General features: G+C 44.0%; 2 protein-coding genes across 4 annotated transcripts in view; one reads left to right on the top strand and one right to left on the bottom strand.

Annotated features, from left to right (window-relative positions):
- The window catches only part of bet1l (Bet1 golgi vesicular membrane trafficking protein-like), a 47,866-nt gene that overhangs the window by 14,093 nt on the left and 14,534 nt on the right, over window positions 1-19,239 (bottom strand). For 2 of the 3 annotated variants that reach the window (XM_059976274.1, XM_059976275.1), the window contains one exon: window positions 3,918-4,006. In XM_059976274.1, coding sequence (XP_059832257.1) covers window positions 3,918-4,006 — 89 coding nt within the window. Of the gene's footprint in view, window positions 1-3,917; window positions 4,007-16,763; window positions 16,875-19,239 lie in introns of all 3 variants that reach the window. The other variant, XM_059976276.1, reaches the window with a different exon arrangement.
- On the top strand, window positions 8,123-12,904 carry LOC132396469 (maestro heat-like repeat-containing protein family member 1). The gene has a single exon (XM_059974011.1). It carries the CDS (start codon window positions 8,123-8,125, stop codon window positions 12,902-12,904), a length of 4,782 nt encoding a protein of 1,593 aa, XP_059829994.1.

Raw genomic sequence — 19,239 nt, forward strand, 5'->3', positions numbered from 1 at the left:
GTGATAGTGGATATTGGACTGCTGGAAAGATAGTAATAGGGACAAGGAAATGGCAGAAGACCTAAATAAGTATTTTGCATTGGTCTTCACTGTAGAAGACACTAGCAGCATGATAAAAGTTCCAGGTATTAGGCATCATGAAATGTGTGAAGTTACCATTGTTAGTGAGAAGGTTCTTGGGGAAACTGAAAAGATCTGAAATTAGATATGTCATCTGGAGCAAATGGGTTCTGAAAGAGACTGCTGAAGGAATTGTGGACGTACTAGTAATGTTCTCTTTGGAATGGTTCCAGAAGACTGGAAAATGGCAAATGTCACTCCACTCTTCAAGAAGGAAGAAATGCTGAAGAAAGGAAATTATCAGCCAGTTAGTCTGATCTTGGTGTTTGGGAAGATGTTGGTGTCGAGCACTAAGGATGAGGTCTCAGGTATTCGGAGGAACATGATAAAATATGCCATAGTCAGTGTGGCTTCCTCAAGGGAAAATCTTGGCTGATGAAGCTGTTGGAATTCTTTGAAGAAGTAACAAACAGGAGAGACAAAGGAAAATTGGTTGATATTGTGTACTTGGATTTCCAGAAGGCCTTTGACAAGGTGCCACAAGAGACTGCTTAACAAGCTATGAGCCCATGGTATTGCAGGGTAGATTCTAGCATCAATAAAACAGTGGTTGACTGGCAGGAGGCAGAGCGGGAATAAAGGGAATCTTTTATAGTTGGTTGCCAGTGACTAGCGGTGGTCTATGTTGGGAATTATTCTTCTTACGTTAGATGTCAATGATGGAATTGATGGCTTTGTTGCAAAGTTTGCAGATGACAATGAAGTTAAATGGAGGGGCAGGCAGTTTTGAGGAAGTAGAGAGGCTACAGAAGGACTTGGACAGATTAAGAGAATGGACAAAGTGGCAGATGCAATAAAGTGTCAGGAAGTGTATGGTAATGCACTTTGGTAGAAGAAATGAAATGTTGACTATTTTATAAATGGAAGGAATATTAAAAAAAAACTGAGGCAAAAGGGACTTGGAAGTCCTTGTGCAGGATTCCCTAAAGGTTAACTTGCAGGTTGAGTCTGTGCTGAGGAAGGCAAATGCGATGTTAGTGTTTATTTCAAGAGGACTAGAATATAACATTTCCTGCTCAGAGCATTGGTTGGTCTAGGCCAGGGGTCGGCAACCCGCGGCTCCGGAGCCGCATGCGTTTCTTTCATCTCTGTGCTGCGGCTCCCTATGGCTTTGGAAAATAAAGGATGAGTATTTAATTAAAATGTCTTTTATGTTAGTTCGTTAGTTTTTGAAATGTAATTCTAAATTTGAAGATTATGGTGATCTTGCACAATCTAAATAAAACGTGTTTTTTGTCGCTATTAATATACGTCACCACGGCCAATGCCTGACACCCGCCAGTGCGTGATTTCTTTAATTTTTCGATCCAAGGTAGACTAACTATGGAGAATTCTAAAAAAAGAAAAGTGACTGAAGAAAACAGAACGTTTAATGATACGTGGGCAGATTCATTTGCTTTCACTGCTGACGAGACTGGTTTACCGGTATGCTTAATATGCAATGAGAAACTAGCAAACAACAAAAAGTCAAAAGTCGCAAGACATTTTCAGAATAAACACGCAGCCTTTGCTCAAAAATATCCGGATGGAGATGAGAGAAAAACTGTTGCGGAAGGTTGATCTGAGCAAAAATCATTTCAAGAAGTGGATGATGTCTGGAAAATCAACGAAATATGCTAGTTTTGTTGCCACTCAGGAAATAGTCAGGCACGGGAAGCAGTTTACAGATGGTGAATATATAAAAGAATCTTTCATTAAGATTTCAGAACATCTATTCACGGACTTTAAAAACAAGAGTGAAATTGTGCAGAAAATCAGGGATATGCCCCTCTCTGCAAAGACTGTCAAAGACAGAACCATAAAAATGGCAGAAGACATCACAAGACAGTAAATTAAAGACATCAATTCAGCTGTGGCCTACTCAATTGCCTGTAACGAGTCTCAAGACAAAGGTGATATTGAACAAATAGTGCTGTTCTGTCGGTATGTAAACTCTGCCGGGCCACAGGAAGAAATGATTGAGTTGATACCTCTAAAAGGCCAAACACGCGGTGAGGACATCTGTGAGGCTGTCTTGAATTGTTTAAGAGCCAAAGTAATTAAGACCACCCACCTGGTGTCAGTAGCTACTGATGGGGCAGCAAGTATGACAGGAGCGCACAAGGGATTTGTGCCTTTACTGCAGAAGTCACTGGACAGAAAGCTGCTGACTTTTCACTGCATCTTGCACCAAGAGGCACTGTGTGCTCAAACATTTCCTCCGGAATGCACAGAAGTAATGGATGTTGTCATTCAGATTGTCAATAAAATAATGGCAAAAAGTTTAAATCACCGTCAATTCCGTTTGTTACTGGACGAGCTGGAAAGCGCATATTCTGATCTCCTGCTGCACAACAAAGTCCGGTGGCTGTCAAGAGGGGAGGTGCTGAAACGCTTTGTCGTGTGTCTGGAAGAAGTGAAAACTTTCCTGGGCAGCAAAGGTCTCACCTTTCCTGAGCTGGAACAGCCAGAGTGCCTGTAAAAGCTACACTTCATGGTAGACATGACAGCGCACCTGAACACGCTGAACACAGCTCTTCAGGGGAGAGGACGCACAGCCCTGCACTTGTTGGAGGATGTTTTGGCATTCCAGCGCAAGTTGACAGTGCTTGCCAGAGATTTACAGAAAGGCACATTGTCTCACTTCCCCAATTTGAGAGAGTACAAACAAGCTCACGACATGATAAATTCGTAGTATTTACATTCTGCAATCATCGCAATGCAAACATCATTTGGGAAATGCTTCTGTGAGTTCAGAGAGGTAAAAAACACATTATACTTCCCGGTCACTCCCCTAAGCATCGATCCATCCCTACTGAATATGACTGCATTGGCAGGTGTGAGTCAACCTGATCTTGAGATGGAACTGGCCGACATAGCCGACAAAGACATATGGGTGTCCAAGTTTAGACGCTTGACAGCAGACCTTGAAGATGTTGCCCGTCAGAAGGCCGTTCTTGCTCAGAATCACAAATGGAGTGATATTGAAAACCTCTCCAAACCGGACAAACTTGTGTTCGAAACATGGAATGCTATCCCCGACATTTATGTCAACATTAAAAAGTATGCGCTTGGAGTCCTGTCGATCTTTGGATCCACATATGTATGTGAGCAGGTGTTCTCCAACATGAACTTTATTAAAAACAAACATCGCGCACGCCTCACAGATGACAGCTTGCGATCCTGTGTAAAGATGAAGGTGACATCATACAGCCCTGATGTGCAGACGCTGTGCGCTGAGGTCCAGTAGCAGAAATCCCATTAATCAAGTATGATAAATATTTTAATTGCCTATTATTTTACGTATATTCATATTTTTTCATTGTTCAGTGAAATAGTCCTTTTATTTTTCAGGTTGACAGCTGGCTGACGTTATTTTTGGTTTGCTGCTGGCGGTCAATTTAAGTTCGGCGTTTTTCATAAATACAAGAAGGACTCAAATAGACATTGAGTATTTTACTTAAAAGTAACCTTCAACCTAACGTCTTTTTTTCGGAGTTCAAAATGTTTTTGTTGCATGCAGAAATGTAATTTTGTTTTCTCTGCAGGAGTTCATCGATTTCATAAATGCAACACATTATAGTTTGTTTATACATAGCATAAAGGCAAAAAGACATTGTATGCAGTGTTATTTCATTTTAAATGTCAAATGGGTTTTGTGGCTCCCAGTGTTTTCTTTTCTGTGGGAAACGGGTCCAAATGGCTCTTTCAGTGGTAAAGGTTGCCGACCCCTGGTCTAGGCAGCTGTAAAAACAGATTATAGAGGAAACATTGCTAATTACTGTGGGACAGGGCTTGAAAATTAAAATGTGACAAACCGCTTTGAGTCGGGACACTTTGCTGGACAGGTTCTCTGCCATCCGTTTGTTTTCTGTATCGAGCATTTGATCCACTGCACTAGAGCCGCCTGAGGAGGAGAATTAGAATCAGAATCAGAATTAATACCATTGGCATATGTCATGAAATTTAACTAAACAAGGTTGTGTAGCGATGATGTTTCACAGGGACAGACTGGATAACAATGATGGTTGACTGGAAAATACTGGGTAATGATGATGAGGAGGAGGAAAATGGTTAATAGCTGCACTAGAGCAGAGGCTTCAGGAGGAGAAGGTAAATGATAAACCAAACTTGCTGAAGAAATGCCCCCTTTACCCTTCCCTCACATTGGGTGTGGCATGGTTAGCACGCCTTACAATACTGGTGACCAGGTTAAATTTATATGTTGGCCCTGTGACCGCATGGATTTCCTTCAGATGATCTGGTTTCCTCTCACGGTCCAAAGATATACTGGTTGGTAGGTTAATTAGTCATTGTAAATTGTCCTGTTATTAAGCTTGTGTTAAATTTTAGCCAGAGTGTAGTGAACCTGTGGAATACTCTGCCACAGACTGCGGTGGAGGCCAAGTCCGTGGGTATATTTAAAGAAGTGGATCATTTCCTGATCAGTCAGGGTATCAAAGGATATGGCGAGAAGGTTGGTGAATGGGGTTGAGTGGGATCTGGGATCAGCCATGATGGAATGGCGGAACAGACTCGATGAATTGAATTGGGCTAATTCTGCTTCGGTGTTTTAAGGTCTTAGGGTTGCTGGGTAGTGTGCTTGAAAGACTGGAGGGGCCTGTTTCACACTGCATCTCAATAAATAAACAAACAGATTGGGAACAGCTCCAGTAAGAGTAATGCTATTGTTTAAAGAAAGGAGACAAAATTTAAAATTTAGACAATATTATTTGTTGACCTGGTAGTGATTTCAGTCTGGTTCAATGTGTTCCACAAACCCAATTGGATTTCTACAGGATGAGCTTGCAAATTAAACTCACTGGAATAAGGGAGATCTCATTGAAACCTATTGAATATTGAAAGGCTCAGATGGAGTTGGTATAGAGAGGACATTTTCCATTGTGGGGGAGTCTAAGACTAGAAGGCACAGCCTAGGATAGAGGGATGTCTATTTAGAACAAAAATGAGGAGGTATTTCTTTAGCCAGACGGTGGTGAATCTGTGGATTTTATTGCCACCGACAGCCGTGGAGGCTGTCATTGGGTATATTCAAAGCAGAGATTGAATGTTCTTGATTAGTCAGGACATCAAAAGTTACAGGGAGAAGGCATGAGAACAGGGTTGAGATGGAAAAATAAATTAGTCATGATGGAATGTAGAAGACTTGATGGGCTGAATGGCCTGATTTTGCATCTATGTTTTGTTGACCTATCAGAGAGAAATAAGGGGAAAACCAGTTATTGGAGAATAAAAACCTGCGGAAGCTGGATGTGGGAGTACATCGGAGGTAAATGTGCCACTATAGCATTGAGAATATTTCATTGCAAGGGGTACAGTAGAGAAGGCAGGACTGAATAGGGCCTCAGAACTCCACAATTAGATTATTTTGTATAGTTTTATTTCAGAATTCCGCCATTTTATGATGTTTGTTATGTATAACTTTGGTCTTGAGGAAAGAACATGAGAAACAGGAAGCATTAGCTTATTCCGGCCTGGTCCATCACCTTACACTACCAGAGCTGATCTTCAGTCTCATTAATTGTTCATATCATAAAGTTGAAGTGCTGTACAGGAATAGCCCTTCGGCCCACAATGTTATCCTGACCCCTTTAACCACCTACTCTCATCCCATTTGCTCATATTATGACTGTATCTTTTCAAGTGTCTAATTATCTTTTCAATGCAGTGCCTATATCTGATTCCACGATCTCCTCTGGCAACATGATCCAGGTACCAGTGCCTCTCATGTAAAAAAGCTTCCTTCTCAGACCTTCTTTAAATTTTCTTCCTCTCACCTCAAGCCCCCACTCTCCTGTTTTTGAAACCCCAAGCTTTTCCCATTTCCTACTTCCACCATTATATTCAAGAATCTGAAGATGTCTGTTTTGAATGAACTCAGTGACTGAATCCTAACATGTCAGGGTGGAGTTGCAGAATCACCAGCCCGAACCTCAGTCCAAATGGCCCAGCCTTTCCCCTAGAATCATGATCTTCTCAGCCACAAGGAACTCCTCACACCCAGCCCTTTAATGTCTGAATGTGGACACTCAGCGGCTACTTTATTAGGTAAACCTGCTTGTTAATGCAAATATCTAATCAGCCAAGCACGTGGCAGCAACTCAATGCTTAAAAGCAAGCAGGCATGGTCAAGAAGTTCAGCTGTTCTTTAGATCAAGCATCAGAATGGGAAAGAAATGTGATCTCAGTGACTTTGATCATGAAATCTCAGAAAATGCTCATCTGCAACCAAGGTTCATAGGATTGGTGCCAGGAATGTGAAAATCGCCCCTTACGGACTAGCGGAAATGAGGATGATTGCATTAAGAAATCTGAGCTTCTAAGGTGTTCTGACTGGCAAAGCTGATAACTCTTTCTTTTACAGTTCTCCACTCCACGGGGTAGAAACTGTTGTATTACATTGAATCACTGTTAATTCACCACAAATTACTCAAGTCAATAAAACAAAGACAGGGTAGGTCTGCCAGTCAGTCCTGTTCCCCACTCTAAGAAATCTCTGATTAGCATAGCTAAAACTTCTTCTAGCAAGAACAAGTGAAAAATCTCACACAAAAAATGTCAGGGGAACCTAGCAACATCAATGGAAGGGAACAATCAGACATTTTGGGCCAAGATTCTTAATCAGGTCTAGAAAGAAAGGGGAAGATGCCAGAATAAATAGATAGAGGGAGGGGAAAGAGAATAGCTAAAAGGTTGTAGGTGAAGCCAGTAGGCGGAGGAGGGGGGAAGATGTGAGAAGCTGGGAGGTGGTATGTGGGAAAGGCAAAGGTCTGGAGAAGAAGGAATCTAATAGGAGAGGAGAGTGGACCATGAGGAAAGAGAAGGAGGGGCACTAGGGGGAGGGAAGAAACTACTGGAAGGAAAAATAGATGTTCATGCCATTAAGTTGAAGGTACACAGACGGAATATGAGGTGTTTCTCCTCCAACCTGAGAGTGGACTCATCATGGCAGAACAAGAGGGTATGCACCAACAGGTTGAATGGGGATACTGAAGAACCTTCTCTGCATCCCTTCAAAGTCATTCACATTCTCCCTAACGTGCAACAGGGCAACCAAACACTGAAACAACTTTAGAAAGGATTGGGAGAAATTCCTTGCTTTTATACCTAATGGCTGTATTTAAGAAAGTCAATATCTCATTGATTTGACCACTGATACTTGGTACTATATTGTTACCCAGAGCTAGAATAACATTCTAACTATGAAAAGCTAGGGATCTATAATTGGGCCATTTTTTGACCAACACCCTTCCTGAATTCATATTCTTGCCTCTCTGTAAAGTTTGGCAGGCCAGGTCCATACTAGGAACATAAGTGAAAACTCCAGCCTTATCAGAAAGGTCTTATCAGTGGGCTGAAGGACCTGTGCCCCTGCTATATTTCCCCAAGCAGACCTTTGCCCCCCCCACCTGAAACCTCCACAAAACGGATGCACTGCATAGACCCAGGTCATAACCGGGGGGGGGGGGGGGGGGGGGGGGGGGGGAGGAACTATTGTCATGTGGTTTCATAATGAAAACCATGGCAACAGAGCCTGGTGAACAATGCACACAAAGTGGTACAGAATAAGTATTTGTAGATGCCGTCCATGAGATGCGAGCTTAACATTAAATGTGTTCATCGAATCAAGCCTAGTGTAGACGACTGGAGGTAGGATTGGAAAAGCTGTGCCAAGGACCAGCATTAATCATCAGTAAGAAAGTATCATCCTTGGAACCAGAGAGATATTAGACTTTCTCTACTGAGATCAACACTGTTTATACTACGATCTCTAATTGACAATTAGGCACAAATTTTGTAGTTAACACACTTTGTCAAGTTGAAGAGCAGTGGTTAAGTAAAACCAGCGCTGGTTTTATAAGTATACCACACAGCTCAAAGCCTCAGAACCTTGCATCTTTACTGAGACAGTTTACATCAGTTTTATCTTCACATTTCAGTCCATGGGAACATTCATAAAATGCCTCACAACGTGGAATTATTCACAGATGCACTTGTGAAAATGACCATGGAGGAAGAGGAAGGTTCCCTGGACGAAATACTGGACAGTCTCTATGTGTTGGGTCTGCATCACCCTGAAAGGGTGTTATTGATCTATTATGATCATCTAGCTCAGTACACCAAACTGACAGCTTCACAGGGGACTTTGTTACTGGAAAGCATGGGGAATATTATCAAGAACACCCTTGATCAGATTAGTCAGAGCCTGGCACAGAAAATTCTCTCTCTGTCTGCTGTGTGTGTGACTAAGCCAACATGGCCACATGCTGGGAGTCAGCAAGCTGCGAGCAATCTGCTGGTTACGATGAGCAGCAGATTTACTGATGAGGTCGTCCACTTGTTGATGGAGAGTTTCAAACAAGGTCACCACCCTCAAGTATATGTTGTGAAAACCCTGAGCAAAATGTCAACAGAAAACCCCTACAGCATGGTGCCATTTCTGAAGCACATCTTAGGGGCTATGTTTCCAACTCTCTTTAGGACTAAACAGGAGGAGATGAAATCTGCATTTGCCACAGCACTGGGAAATTTCAGCAAGAGCATCCTGATATATCTGTCAAGTGTGGAGAAAACCTCAGACCCTCTAGTAACCACGGAGACTTTCTCCACTGAGATCAACACTATTTATAGTCTGTTGTTTAAGGTGTGGCTGGAGAAGGAGCCCCCTAAACTGATGCTAACTATTGTGGAAGCTCTGGGCTATGTCACTTTACTCTTGCCAAGGGAGAGGCTAGAAAAGGAACTCCCCAAGCTAATTCCAACCATTGTGTCTCTCTACAAGAAGCATCCTGCACATTCTTCTGTCACAAGATGCCTGTACCAGGTGTTGGACATTGCTATCAAAATAAACAGTTTAGAACTGAAAACACAGATGGGCAATCTGCTTAAAAATCTCCACCAGCAAATCTGCCTTTCTGTAGGGTCAAAGAACTTCCTTGGTGGGAAGAACCACGGTGAGATTTTGCGCTGTTTTACGCTTCTTGCCCCAGCTTATGCAGACATTTTGGTTGACTTCCTCCTGCCCAGGTTAGACAGCGTGGAGCAGCAAACCAGACTGGGAACACTTAGTATCCTGAGGCATCTGATAAGTTCAGCCTCCTCACACTTAGCCCAGAAGGCGGCTGCCATTGTGGCTGCCATGAAGCCAGTGCTTGTGGATAAATGCAGCAACCAGGAAAAGAAGCTGGCTGCTCAGCTTATCTGTGCCATGGCCCAACAAAATTACATCCAGGCAGAGGACGGAAAGGTAATGGTGGAGTTTCTCGTCCGACAGTGTGCTGCCGCTCTCGATTCAGGCACGCCGGCAGGACCCAGCCATCAGTCAGAACAGGTTACAGATGAAGACCTTGTCACAGTGTGTGAGACAGTGATGTTTATGATCACAAATACAGCAAAGATGGAGAATGTTCTCTGGGCCGTCCTCCTGGACTATGTCACCTTGACCCAGTACACCAAGGCTCTCACAACCATTTGCAATTGTTTAGCGCACCTCGGGAAAAAGAAGCTGCAGTCTGGCATGGGAAAGTTTATGTTAATGTACAAGACAGATAGTAGTCCCCAAAAAGCCCAGGAACTGTTGGCTCGACTCCTTCTGCTGTCTTGCTGCCCATTTGAGGCAGGAAGCCGCGGAGCAGCAGCCCTGAGATTACTGCAAGTCCTGGGTTCCAGTATTCACCCAGCAATTGCATCAGAGTGGGACAGGGACCTGTCGGCATTAGTTGGTCAATTACAGGAGCATTCCAAGGAAACTCTACCCGAAGAGGAATGGGAAGAAAAATTATTACTGCTGCTGTCCAAAACTCTGACTAGCATTAACGATGAGGAATGGATTCATCCACTGAGTGAGGAAATATACAGGCATATTGAAATTGTCTGTCATTCAGCACAGAAGGCATTCCTCTACAAAGCTCTAGGGGTTGTGTTCAGCCAACTTCACAGCACCAATGTAAAGGAGGACCTTCTCAAAATGCTGCTGAGTGTGCAACCCAGCGAGAGGGTAGAAAGGGAAGGTGTGGCCGTCGCTTTTGGCCTTGCTTCTATGAGTCACTTTGACGATGCCCTTGACTGTCTGCAGGAGTTTGCTCATGCTGAGAGAAACAAGAATACCAAATGTTCCTCAGGTGTTCATGGGGACAGGGTTGATGTGGACATGGTCAGCACTCTTGTTCTGTGCTATGGCAACATGGCACTCTATGCCCCTGAGGAGCAGGCACTGCCCAGAATAGAAAGCCACATTCTACCCGCTGTTATCCAATTCATTCCAGACAGGCAGGGAATGACAGCGGAATATGGCAATGGCTCATTGCAGCTCAGCCTCATACACACCATCACTCTGATAGCCAAATCCCTAGAAGTAAACAGCCAGAGAGTCCTGCTGAGCAAGAAAAGGGAGCTGCTACAGTGCATGCAGGACTTCATGGAGGCAGAGCCAACACAGCTACTGCAGAGCCCTGTGCGACAGCAAGCCATCACCGCCTGCACACACCTCATTAAACTGAGCAGCGAGTCCAACCACTCTGACACCCTGCCTGTGATACATACTTGCCTGGCAAGTACATTCAGCCTGCTGCCAGCAGAAATGCATAGGGGCAACACTGGAGGTAATGCAGACACACTATATGCAGAAATTGTGAAGGCCTTGAAAGAGTTTCTGAAGCAGATACTGATTCAGGACCCCACCCCAGAATGTTTCCAGGCTATGTTTAAACAAATAGAAGTGTGGATTATCTCCACCAAGGAGCATGAGCGAGAGAGAGCTATGGACACAGCGCTGGAGTTGCTGAGGTATTACTTAGAAGAAGTGCCTGTCAACGATGTAATGCTGTTGCCTGATCTGGGTGCTGTGATTGGACGCCTGATGCCACAATGTGCTGACCCATCACTTGCTGTTCGACAGATGTCGGTAGATTCGTTGCACATGATGCTGGCCATTCAGGTGCCATACCAGGACACCTATCTAGATCAGCAAAGTGAACAGCTTGAGGTGTTGAAAGCAGTCAGAGAGGAGCTGGTGAATCCCAGCCCTTCACTTCTTCTTCAAGCATGCAGGCAGATTGCAGAGATCATCTCCAAGAGTTTGCCTCAGGACCAACTAGGAAAGCTACTCCTCGCGGTGTTCACTAGGCTGTCTGACCAGCAGCCCAGCTGTGCCAGTGCAGCGGCCGTGCTCACTGGAACCATCACTGCAACACAGGGCAGGGAACTGAAAGGTCAGGTCTCTGAGATACTTGAAGCCCTGAGGAGTGAGCTCCAGTCAGTCACTCTAAGAGTGGAGGTGAGACTCTCAGCTCTGCGCAGTATTGCCATTCTAGCCTCGTACAACCCCAAAGCAGTAGTGGACCATCTCCTTACCTATCCTGCTCCCTTGGACAGCTACACCAGCCAGTTGTGGCAATCCCTGGCAGAGTACACACAGGGGAGCCCAACCATAATGAAAGAGCTGGTGGACACATTGAAACAGCAGTTACTACACTGGGAGAAACAGATCCATAGCATCCATGAGAACAAAACACCACAGCCCTCTCACGAATGCCTGGTCAGCGTCTGTGCTCTGCATGAGATGATAAGTACACCGGAGTCAGCAGAGGTTGTAACAGAATTATTCCCGGAGCTCTTCAGTGTTCTTCTTGTCCACCTCCGCTCCTTTGTCGAAATTTCTTCACCTAGTGTTTTTGATCCTAATTGTCCAACAAAGCAGAAGGAATTCTTAGTGAAGCCTCTGACACTTAGGAGCAAGGACATCTGTGTGACTTGTGTGCAGGCTTTAAAGGCCCTGATGGGTCAAGTGAACCAACAGAAGCTGGTAAAATGTATGGAAGAGAATGGTGGTTGGAACCAAATGATTGATCTCTACCGATCCCATGCAGGGGTTGCCATCCTCGCCAAAGAAATGGCTAGTTGTGCTTGTCCCAGTTTGAGTGGGATTGTAGAACAGGTAATAGCACTCATCCCCATTCTTCAGGAATGTCAGAAAGTCACCACAGCTTCCTTCCTCGGTGAAATTTTAAGATCACCACTGATGACCAAACTGGACCTTACAGACACCCTGGTGAGCAAGCTGCTTCAGTGCCTGGTCAACTCCTCCACTGCTCTCCAAGCAGTCTGCGTAAGGGCTCTGGGCAACATCACAGTTGGAGATCCTCTGAACACTGAGAAATATTCTCAGCAAGTGCTGTGTGCAATGATTTACTTAATGGAATCCGAACAGCGGGACAATGAGGTACTAATGTTTGAAGTGCTTTCCTGCCTGGGGAAGCACTTGAACCTGTTGAAAGCAAGTGCTGTTAAACCCTCTATCATTAAAATCTTCACCGCCACCCAAACATTCTTCGACGCTTCAAACGAGAGAGTCCGGGCTGAAGCATTTAATGTGTTTGGAAACCTAGCCAAATGTGGAACGAGGGACCCAAAATCCTTCTTGTGCCGACAGATCCACGGGAACTTGGTCCGTCTGTTACTGCAGCTGGATGCCAGGAGTGAGGAACTCTCCTCTTCGTGTAACATGACTCTACATTTGGTTGCACCCCTTGTGGTCTCAGCCAAGGCGTTCTCACTGATTGAGAACTATGTGGGAGAGCCCACACTGAACTACATTGAGTTCCTTAGAGCTATTTCACAGCAACTGATGAAGGACTTCCCTGAAAAGGTCCACTCTTACATTACAGACTGCATATCCTTCTTCAACAGGCCGGAGGAGCAACTCCGAGCAAATGCCATAACCCTTTCAGGACTGTTTTTCCAACGTCCAGAAAAACATACCCAATCTGCCCGCAAAATTACCTGATGCAACAAATTTTACTTTTCTGCCTTCCTCCAAGACACACACCAGCCTCATTCATCCTGTTCAGACTATTCAAGAATTTTTGAATAAATTAGTTCATTATAACACTGCTACATTACTTACTTACAGGATATGTTGTTGAGGAGGTGCTGGGAGAGGACAGAGCTCAGGGTTTAGAAGGGCACAGCTTTTCAATGTAGCAGCATGGATTTAGCAGAAAGTTATGAGTGAAGAAACTGAATTTTTGAGGAAGCATTGAGAAGTGTTGGTGAGGGTTGTGCAATTATACCATCATAGAACATTACAGCACAGAAACAGGCACTTTGGAGGCATTTAGTCTGTGCTCAATCATTAATCTAACTAGTCCCATCAACCTGCACCCAGACCATAGCCCTTTGAATCCTTCCCAGCCATGTACCGATCCAAATTTCTCTCAAATATTGAATTCAAACCTGTATCCACTACTTACGCTAGCAGCTCCTTCCACACACTCACCACCCTCCGAGTGAAGAGGTTTCACCCTCACGTTCCCATTAAACATTTCTCCTTTCACCCTTAACCCATTACCTCTAGTTCTGGTCTCACCCTACCTCAGTGAAAAAGCTTTGCTTGCATTTATCCTGTCTGTACCCCTCATAATTTTGTATACCTCTATCAAATCTCCCCTTAATCATTTACGTTCTAGGGAATAAGGTTCTATCCTTCCCTATAACTCAGGTCCTCAAGACTCAGCAACATTTTTGTAATTTTTTTCTGTACTCCTTTAATCTTATTTACATCTTTCCTGTAGGAAGGTGACCTAAGCTGCATACAATACTCCAAATTAAACCTGAAACATCAACAATTTATTAATTCCCAAAGATGCTGCCTGACCTGCTAAGTTTCTTCAACATTTTGTGTGTATTGCTTTGGATTTCCAGCATCTGCTGACTTTCTTGTGTTCATGTTAGGCCTCACCAATATCTTACAGAATTTTAACACAACATCCCACTCCTGTACTTATTACATTGATTTATGAAGGTCAATGTGCCAAAAGCTTACTTTGCGACTCTATCTACTCCACTTTCAAAGAATAATGGATCTGTATGGGGGACGTCACGTGATGACGTAGGATCGAGACGCTGGAACTCAGCTCTCCCATAAAAAAGTTAATAAATTAATGTTTGTGAAGAAAAGTCAATCAATACTTTTTTAAGGTTACTCATAAACTACTCTGGATTGTTTTAAGCTATGCCTCATAAACAGAGGATGAAGAAAACTACTTCCACGAAGACCGCTCAAGTTGGAACAGAATCAAGGCCTACTTCTACCGAAGAACTGCAGACTCAGGTACAACACACCACCGGTGAAACAGAACAAGAGACCGTGGCAGCATTGGCCATTTCTAAAGGAAAGGATCAACGAGAACTGCGCATGCGCAAAGGAACGAGCATGCGCAAACGAGTGCAACCAGAACTACAAAACCCAGCAACGACTGAAACCGACAGTGAAAGTGAGTCAGAGAGAGTCGGACTCTCTGGAAAAATTAGACGAAGATGGAGATGAAATTTCCTCTGAAAATACAAAAAAGACTTTGAGGCAAATAATGCATAAATTAGAAAAATTAAATGCATTAAAAGTAATTAAAAGTAACCAAAAAGTAATTAAAGAAAAAATAACAAATATGGAGGCTATGTTTGATAAAATGACAAAGAAACAGGAAAAAATGGAAAAGAAAATTACAGATTTGGAAGTCAAAGTGGAAGAAATGGATGGAAGAATGAAGAAGATGGAAGATGATAATGATGCCTGGACATCAGAAAGAAATAATGGATCTGTATTACCAGATCATAGAAACATAGAAAATCTACAGCCCCTTCGGCCCACAAAGTTGTGCTGAACATGTTCCTACCTTAAAAATTACTAGGCTTACCTATAGCCCTCTATTTTACTAAGCCCCATGTACCTATCTAAAAGCCTCTTAAAAGACCCTATCGTATCCACCTCCACCACCGTTGCTGGCAGCTGCCACTCACTCACCCACTCACCACTCTCTGAGTAAAAAACTTACCTCTGACATCTCCTCTGTACCTACTCCCCAGCACCTTAAACCCGTGATTGCTCTTTTCTACCTCACTCCTCAGTGCCCCACTGCTCACTGTGTAAGACCAACCCTGGTTAGTCCTCCCCAGGTGCAACACTTCACACTTGTCTGCATTAAATTCTATCTGCCAATTTTCAGTCCATTTTTCCAGCTGCTCCAGATCCCACTGCGAATTCTGATTGTCTTCCTCATTGCCCAGTACACCCACAAACTTGGCGTCATCCACAAATTTGTCAACCCTGTTTACCACATTATCATCCAGATCATTGACATAGATGACAACAATGAAAGACCCAGCACCGATCCCAAGGCACTTCAATAGTCACAGGCTTCCAGTCAGAGAGGTAACTATCTACTACTATTCTGCCTTCGCCCGTGAAGCTAATGTCTAATGCATTTTCCTAACCTCCCATGTGGGATCATGTTAAGGGCCTTGCTGTAGTCTATGTAGACATTGTCCAAAGCCCAAAGTAAAAATTTATTATCAGAGTACATACATGTCATCACATACGACCCTGAGATTCTTTTTCTGTGGGCATACTTAGCAAATCTATAGAACAGTAACTATAAACAGAATCAATGAACGGCAAACTATGCAAATACAAATGTAAGTAAATAGCAATAAATAACAAACATGATAAAACAAGATAAAGAGTCCTTAAAGTAAGATCATCGGTTGTAGGCACACCAGAAATTGAATAAGTATAGTTATCCCTTTTTGTTCAAGAGCCTGATGATTGAGGGGTAGTAACTGTTTTTAAACCTGGTGGTGCGAGTCCTGAGGCACCTGTATCTTCTACCTGATGGCAGCAGTGAGAAAAGAGCACAGCCTGGGTGGTGAGGATCTTTGATAATGGACGCTGCTTTTCTACAGCAACATTCTTAGATGTGCTCAATGGAGGGTTTTACCTGTGAGGTACCGGGCTGAATTCACTACCTTTTTATAGGATTTTCTGCTCAAAGGCATTCATGTTCCCATACCAGGCTGTAATGCAGCTAATCAGCACACTTTCCACTACATATCTATAGAAGTTTGCCAAGGTCTTTGATGACATGCCCAATCTCCACAGATTTCTGGGGAAGTAGAGGTGTTCTCATGCCTTTTTTTTTTACAACAGATCATCTAAGATAGTGACACCCAGGAATTTAAAGTTACTGACCCTCTCCACCTCTGATAATTATTGGCTCATGGACCTCTGGTTTCCCTCTTCTGAAGTCCACAATCAGTTCTTTGGTCTTTCTGACATTGAGTGAGATGTTGTTATTCAACAAACCTGTATGTTAATTCATCACCATCCTTGCTACAGCCAACAACAATGATGTCATCAGCAAACTTGTATGTGGTGTTGGAACTGCACTTAAGCCACGTTCATAGGTGTAAGGTAAGTATATTGCCTTTATCACCTTTTCTGGTAACTTCCTTGAAAAAACTCTTAAGATTGGTTAGTCACAATCTACTATACACAAAGCCATGTTAACTATCCCTAATCAGTCCCTGTCTATCCAAATACTTATATATCTGTTCATAGGTACATAGAAAACCTACAGCACAATACAGGTTCTTCGGCCCACAATGCTGAGCTGAACATGCAATTACTTTAGAAATTACCTAGGGCAACCCATAGCACTCTATTTTTCTAAGCCTCAAGTTCCTTAGAATATCTTCTAATAACTATCCCACTAGTGATACCAGGCTTATCAACTTATAATTTTCTGGCTTATTATAAGAGCCTTTTTAAATAATGGAACATCTTTAGCTCCAATTCTCCACCACCTCACCTTGTGGCCAATTTGAATAAAGACAGCAAACACCTCCTCCTCTGCAATCTGTATAAGCACCATGACCTCATTGCTGCTTTGCCTTACTTCTGTAGACTCTGTGTCCATCTCCTATGTAAACACAGGTGCAAAAAATCCATTTACGATCTCTTTTGTCATTTTTTGCTCAAGCATAGAATACCATTCTGATCTTGCAGAAGGCTAATTTTGTCCTCTTGCTCTTAATATATCTGTAGAAGTCCTTAGGAAGGTAAAGCTGCACAAGCGCGGGTGACGTCAGTGGCAAGCGCGGGCTTTAAAAAGCGGCCCACTTTCAGGAGCGGGCAGCGGAGTGCGCAGGAGCAGAGTGCTGGGCTTTGGCTCAGTGGGCTTTGACGTAAGAGGACTTCGGCAAGTAGCCTGCTTTTCATTTAGTCTGACTAATATAACATCAGGTAATGGGGGAAGACAGAGCCGTGGTGTGCTCCGTATGCAGTACGTGGGAGGTCAGGGTCAACACAGTTTTCCCTGATGACCACACCTGCAATAGGCGCATCCAGCTGCAGCTCCTATCAGACCGAGTTAGGGAATTGGAGCAGGAGCTGGATGAACTACGGATCATTCGGGAGGCAGAGGCAGAGATAGATAAGAGTTATCGGGAGGTAGTCATACCGAAAAGACAGGATGGGTGACAGTCAAGAGAGGCAGGGGGAGCAGACAGAGAGAGAAATAAGTATACCGTTTTGGATACTGTTGGTGGGGATGACCTACCAGGAACAAGCTGCAGTGGTCCTGTCTCTGGCACTGAGGTTGGACCCTCGACTAGGAAGGGGAGGAGGAAAGAGAAGAGAGCAGTATTGATAGGGGATTCTATAGTCAGGGGGGCGGATAGTAGATTTTGTGGGGAAGATCGGGAGTCTCGGATGGTATGTTGCTTCCCTGGTGCCGGGGTCCGAGACATCTCAGATTGGGTGCAGGTTATTCTTGAGAGGGAAGGCAAGAATCCAGATGTTGTGGTCCATGTAGGGACCAATGACATGGGTAGGATGAGTGAGGGGGTCCTGCGTAGGGAGTTCAGGGAGTTAGGTGTGAAGCTGAAGAGCAGGACCTCCAGGGTAACAATCTCAGGATTGCTACCTGTGCCATGTGCGAGTGAGGCAAGGAACAGAAGGATTGTAAAGATTAATACGTGGCTGAGAGGATGGTGCAGGAGGGAGGGCTTCAGGTTTGTAGATAATTGGGCTTTGTTCCAGGGAAGGTGGGATCTGTTCCGAAGGGATGGTTTACACCTGAACTGGAGCAGTACTAACATTCTTGCAGGGAAGATTGCTAGTGCTTCTTGGGGGTGTTTAAACTAAATTTGCAGGGGGCGGGGATTCAGAATGTGAGAGAGGATAGCAAGAGGAAGAATAAAGGACAGGTGGGGACTACACGGTTCTGGAATATTAAGTGTGTAGTAGAGAAAGGTGAGGTGGAACAAGTGATAAGGACACATGTACAGAGGGATGGTCTGACGGAACATGGAGTTAAATGTGTTGAAAGAATAAGTAAATTTAGGAAGGACAACAAAATTCTAGGGGTGTATAGCCCAATGGGAGTTCGGGGAGCTAGGTTAAGCACAATAGGCAGCGATTCTAACAGAGAGAGGTGAAATGGGTTAAAAATTCTATATCTGAATGCACGAAGTGTCAGAAATAAGGCAGATGAGTTTGAAGCCCAGTGCGAATGGGTAACTGTGATGTTGTTGGGATAAGGGAGACATGGCTGCAGGGAGATCAGACCTGGGAAATGAATGTACAAGGGTATACGTGCTATCGTAGGGATAGAAATGTGGGCAGAGGGGGTGGGGTGGCCCTGTTGGTGAGGAATGAGATTCAGTGCTTTGCAAGGGGGGACATAGGGTCAGGAGAAGTAGAGTCTGTGTGGATAGAACTGAGGAACAGTAAGGGCAAAAGGATCCAAATGGGTGTTGTCTACAGGCCACCAAACAGTAGCATGGATATTGGGTGCAAGTTGAATAGGGAGTTAACATTGGCATGTGGCAAAGATAATGTCGCAGTAATTATGGGGGATTTCAACATGCAGGTGAACTGGGAGAATCAGGTTGGTGCTGGACCACAGGATAGGGAGTTTGTAGAGTGCCTACGGGATGCATTCTTGGAACAGCTTGTACGAGAGCCGACCAGGGACAAGACTATTCTGGATTTAGTGTTATGTAATGAACAGGATTTGATAAGCGATCTTGCAGTAAAGGAGCCATTAGGAGGTAGTGATCACAATATGATAAGTTTTTATCTGCAATTTGAGAAGGATAAGGGCAGCTCGGAGGTGTCAGTGTTGCAGATGAACAGGGGAACCATGATGACCACACCTGGGAGTGTTGCAGATGAACAGGGGAGCCATGAGGGAGGAGCTGGTCAAAGTTGACTGGACGGATAGACTAACAGAAAAGACAGTGGAACAGCAATGGCAGGTATTCTTGGGAATAATGCACAAG

Source organism: Hypanus sabinus, chromosome 7 (assembly GCF_030144855.1).
Source record: "Hypanus sabinus isolate sHypSab1 chromosome 7, sHypSab1.hap1, whole genome shotgun sequence".
In the NCBI taxonomy this organism is placed as follows: Eukaryota; Metazoa; Chordata; class Chondrichthyes; order Myliobatiformes; family Dasyatidae; genus Hypanus; species Hypanus sabinus.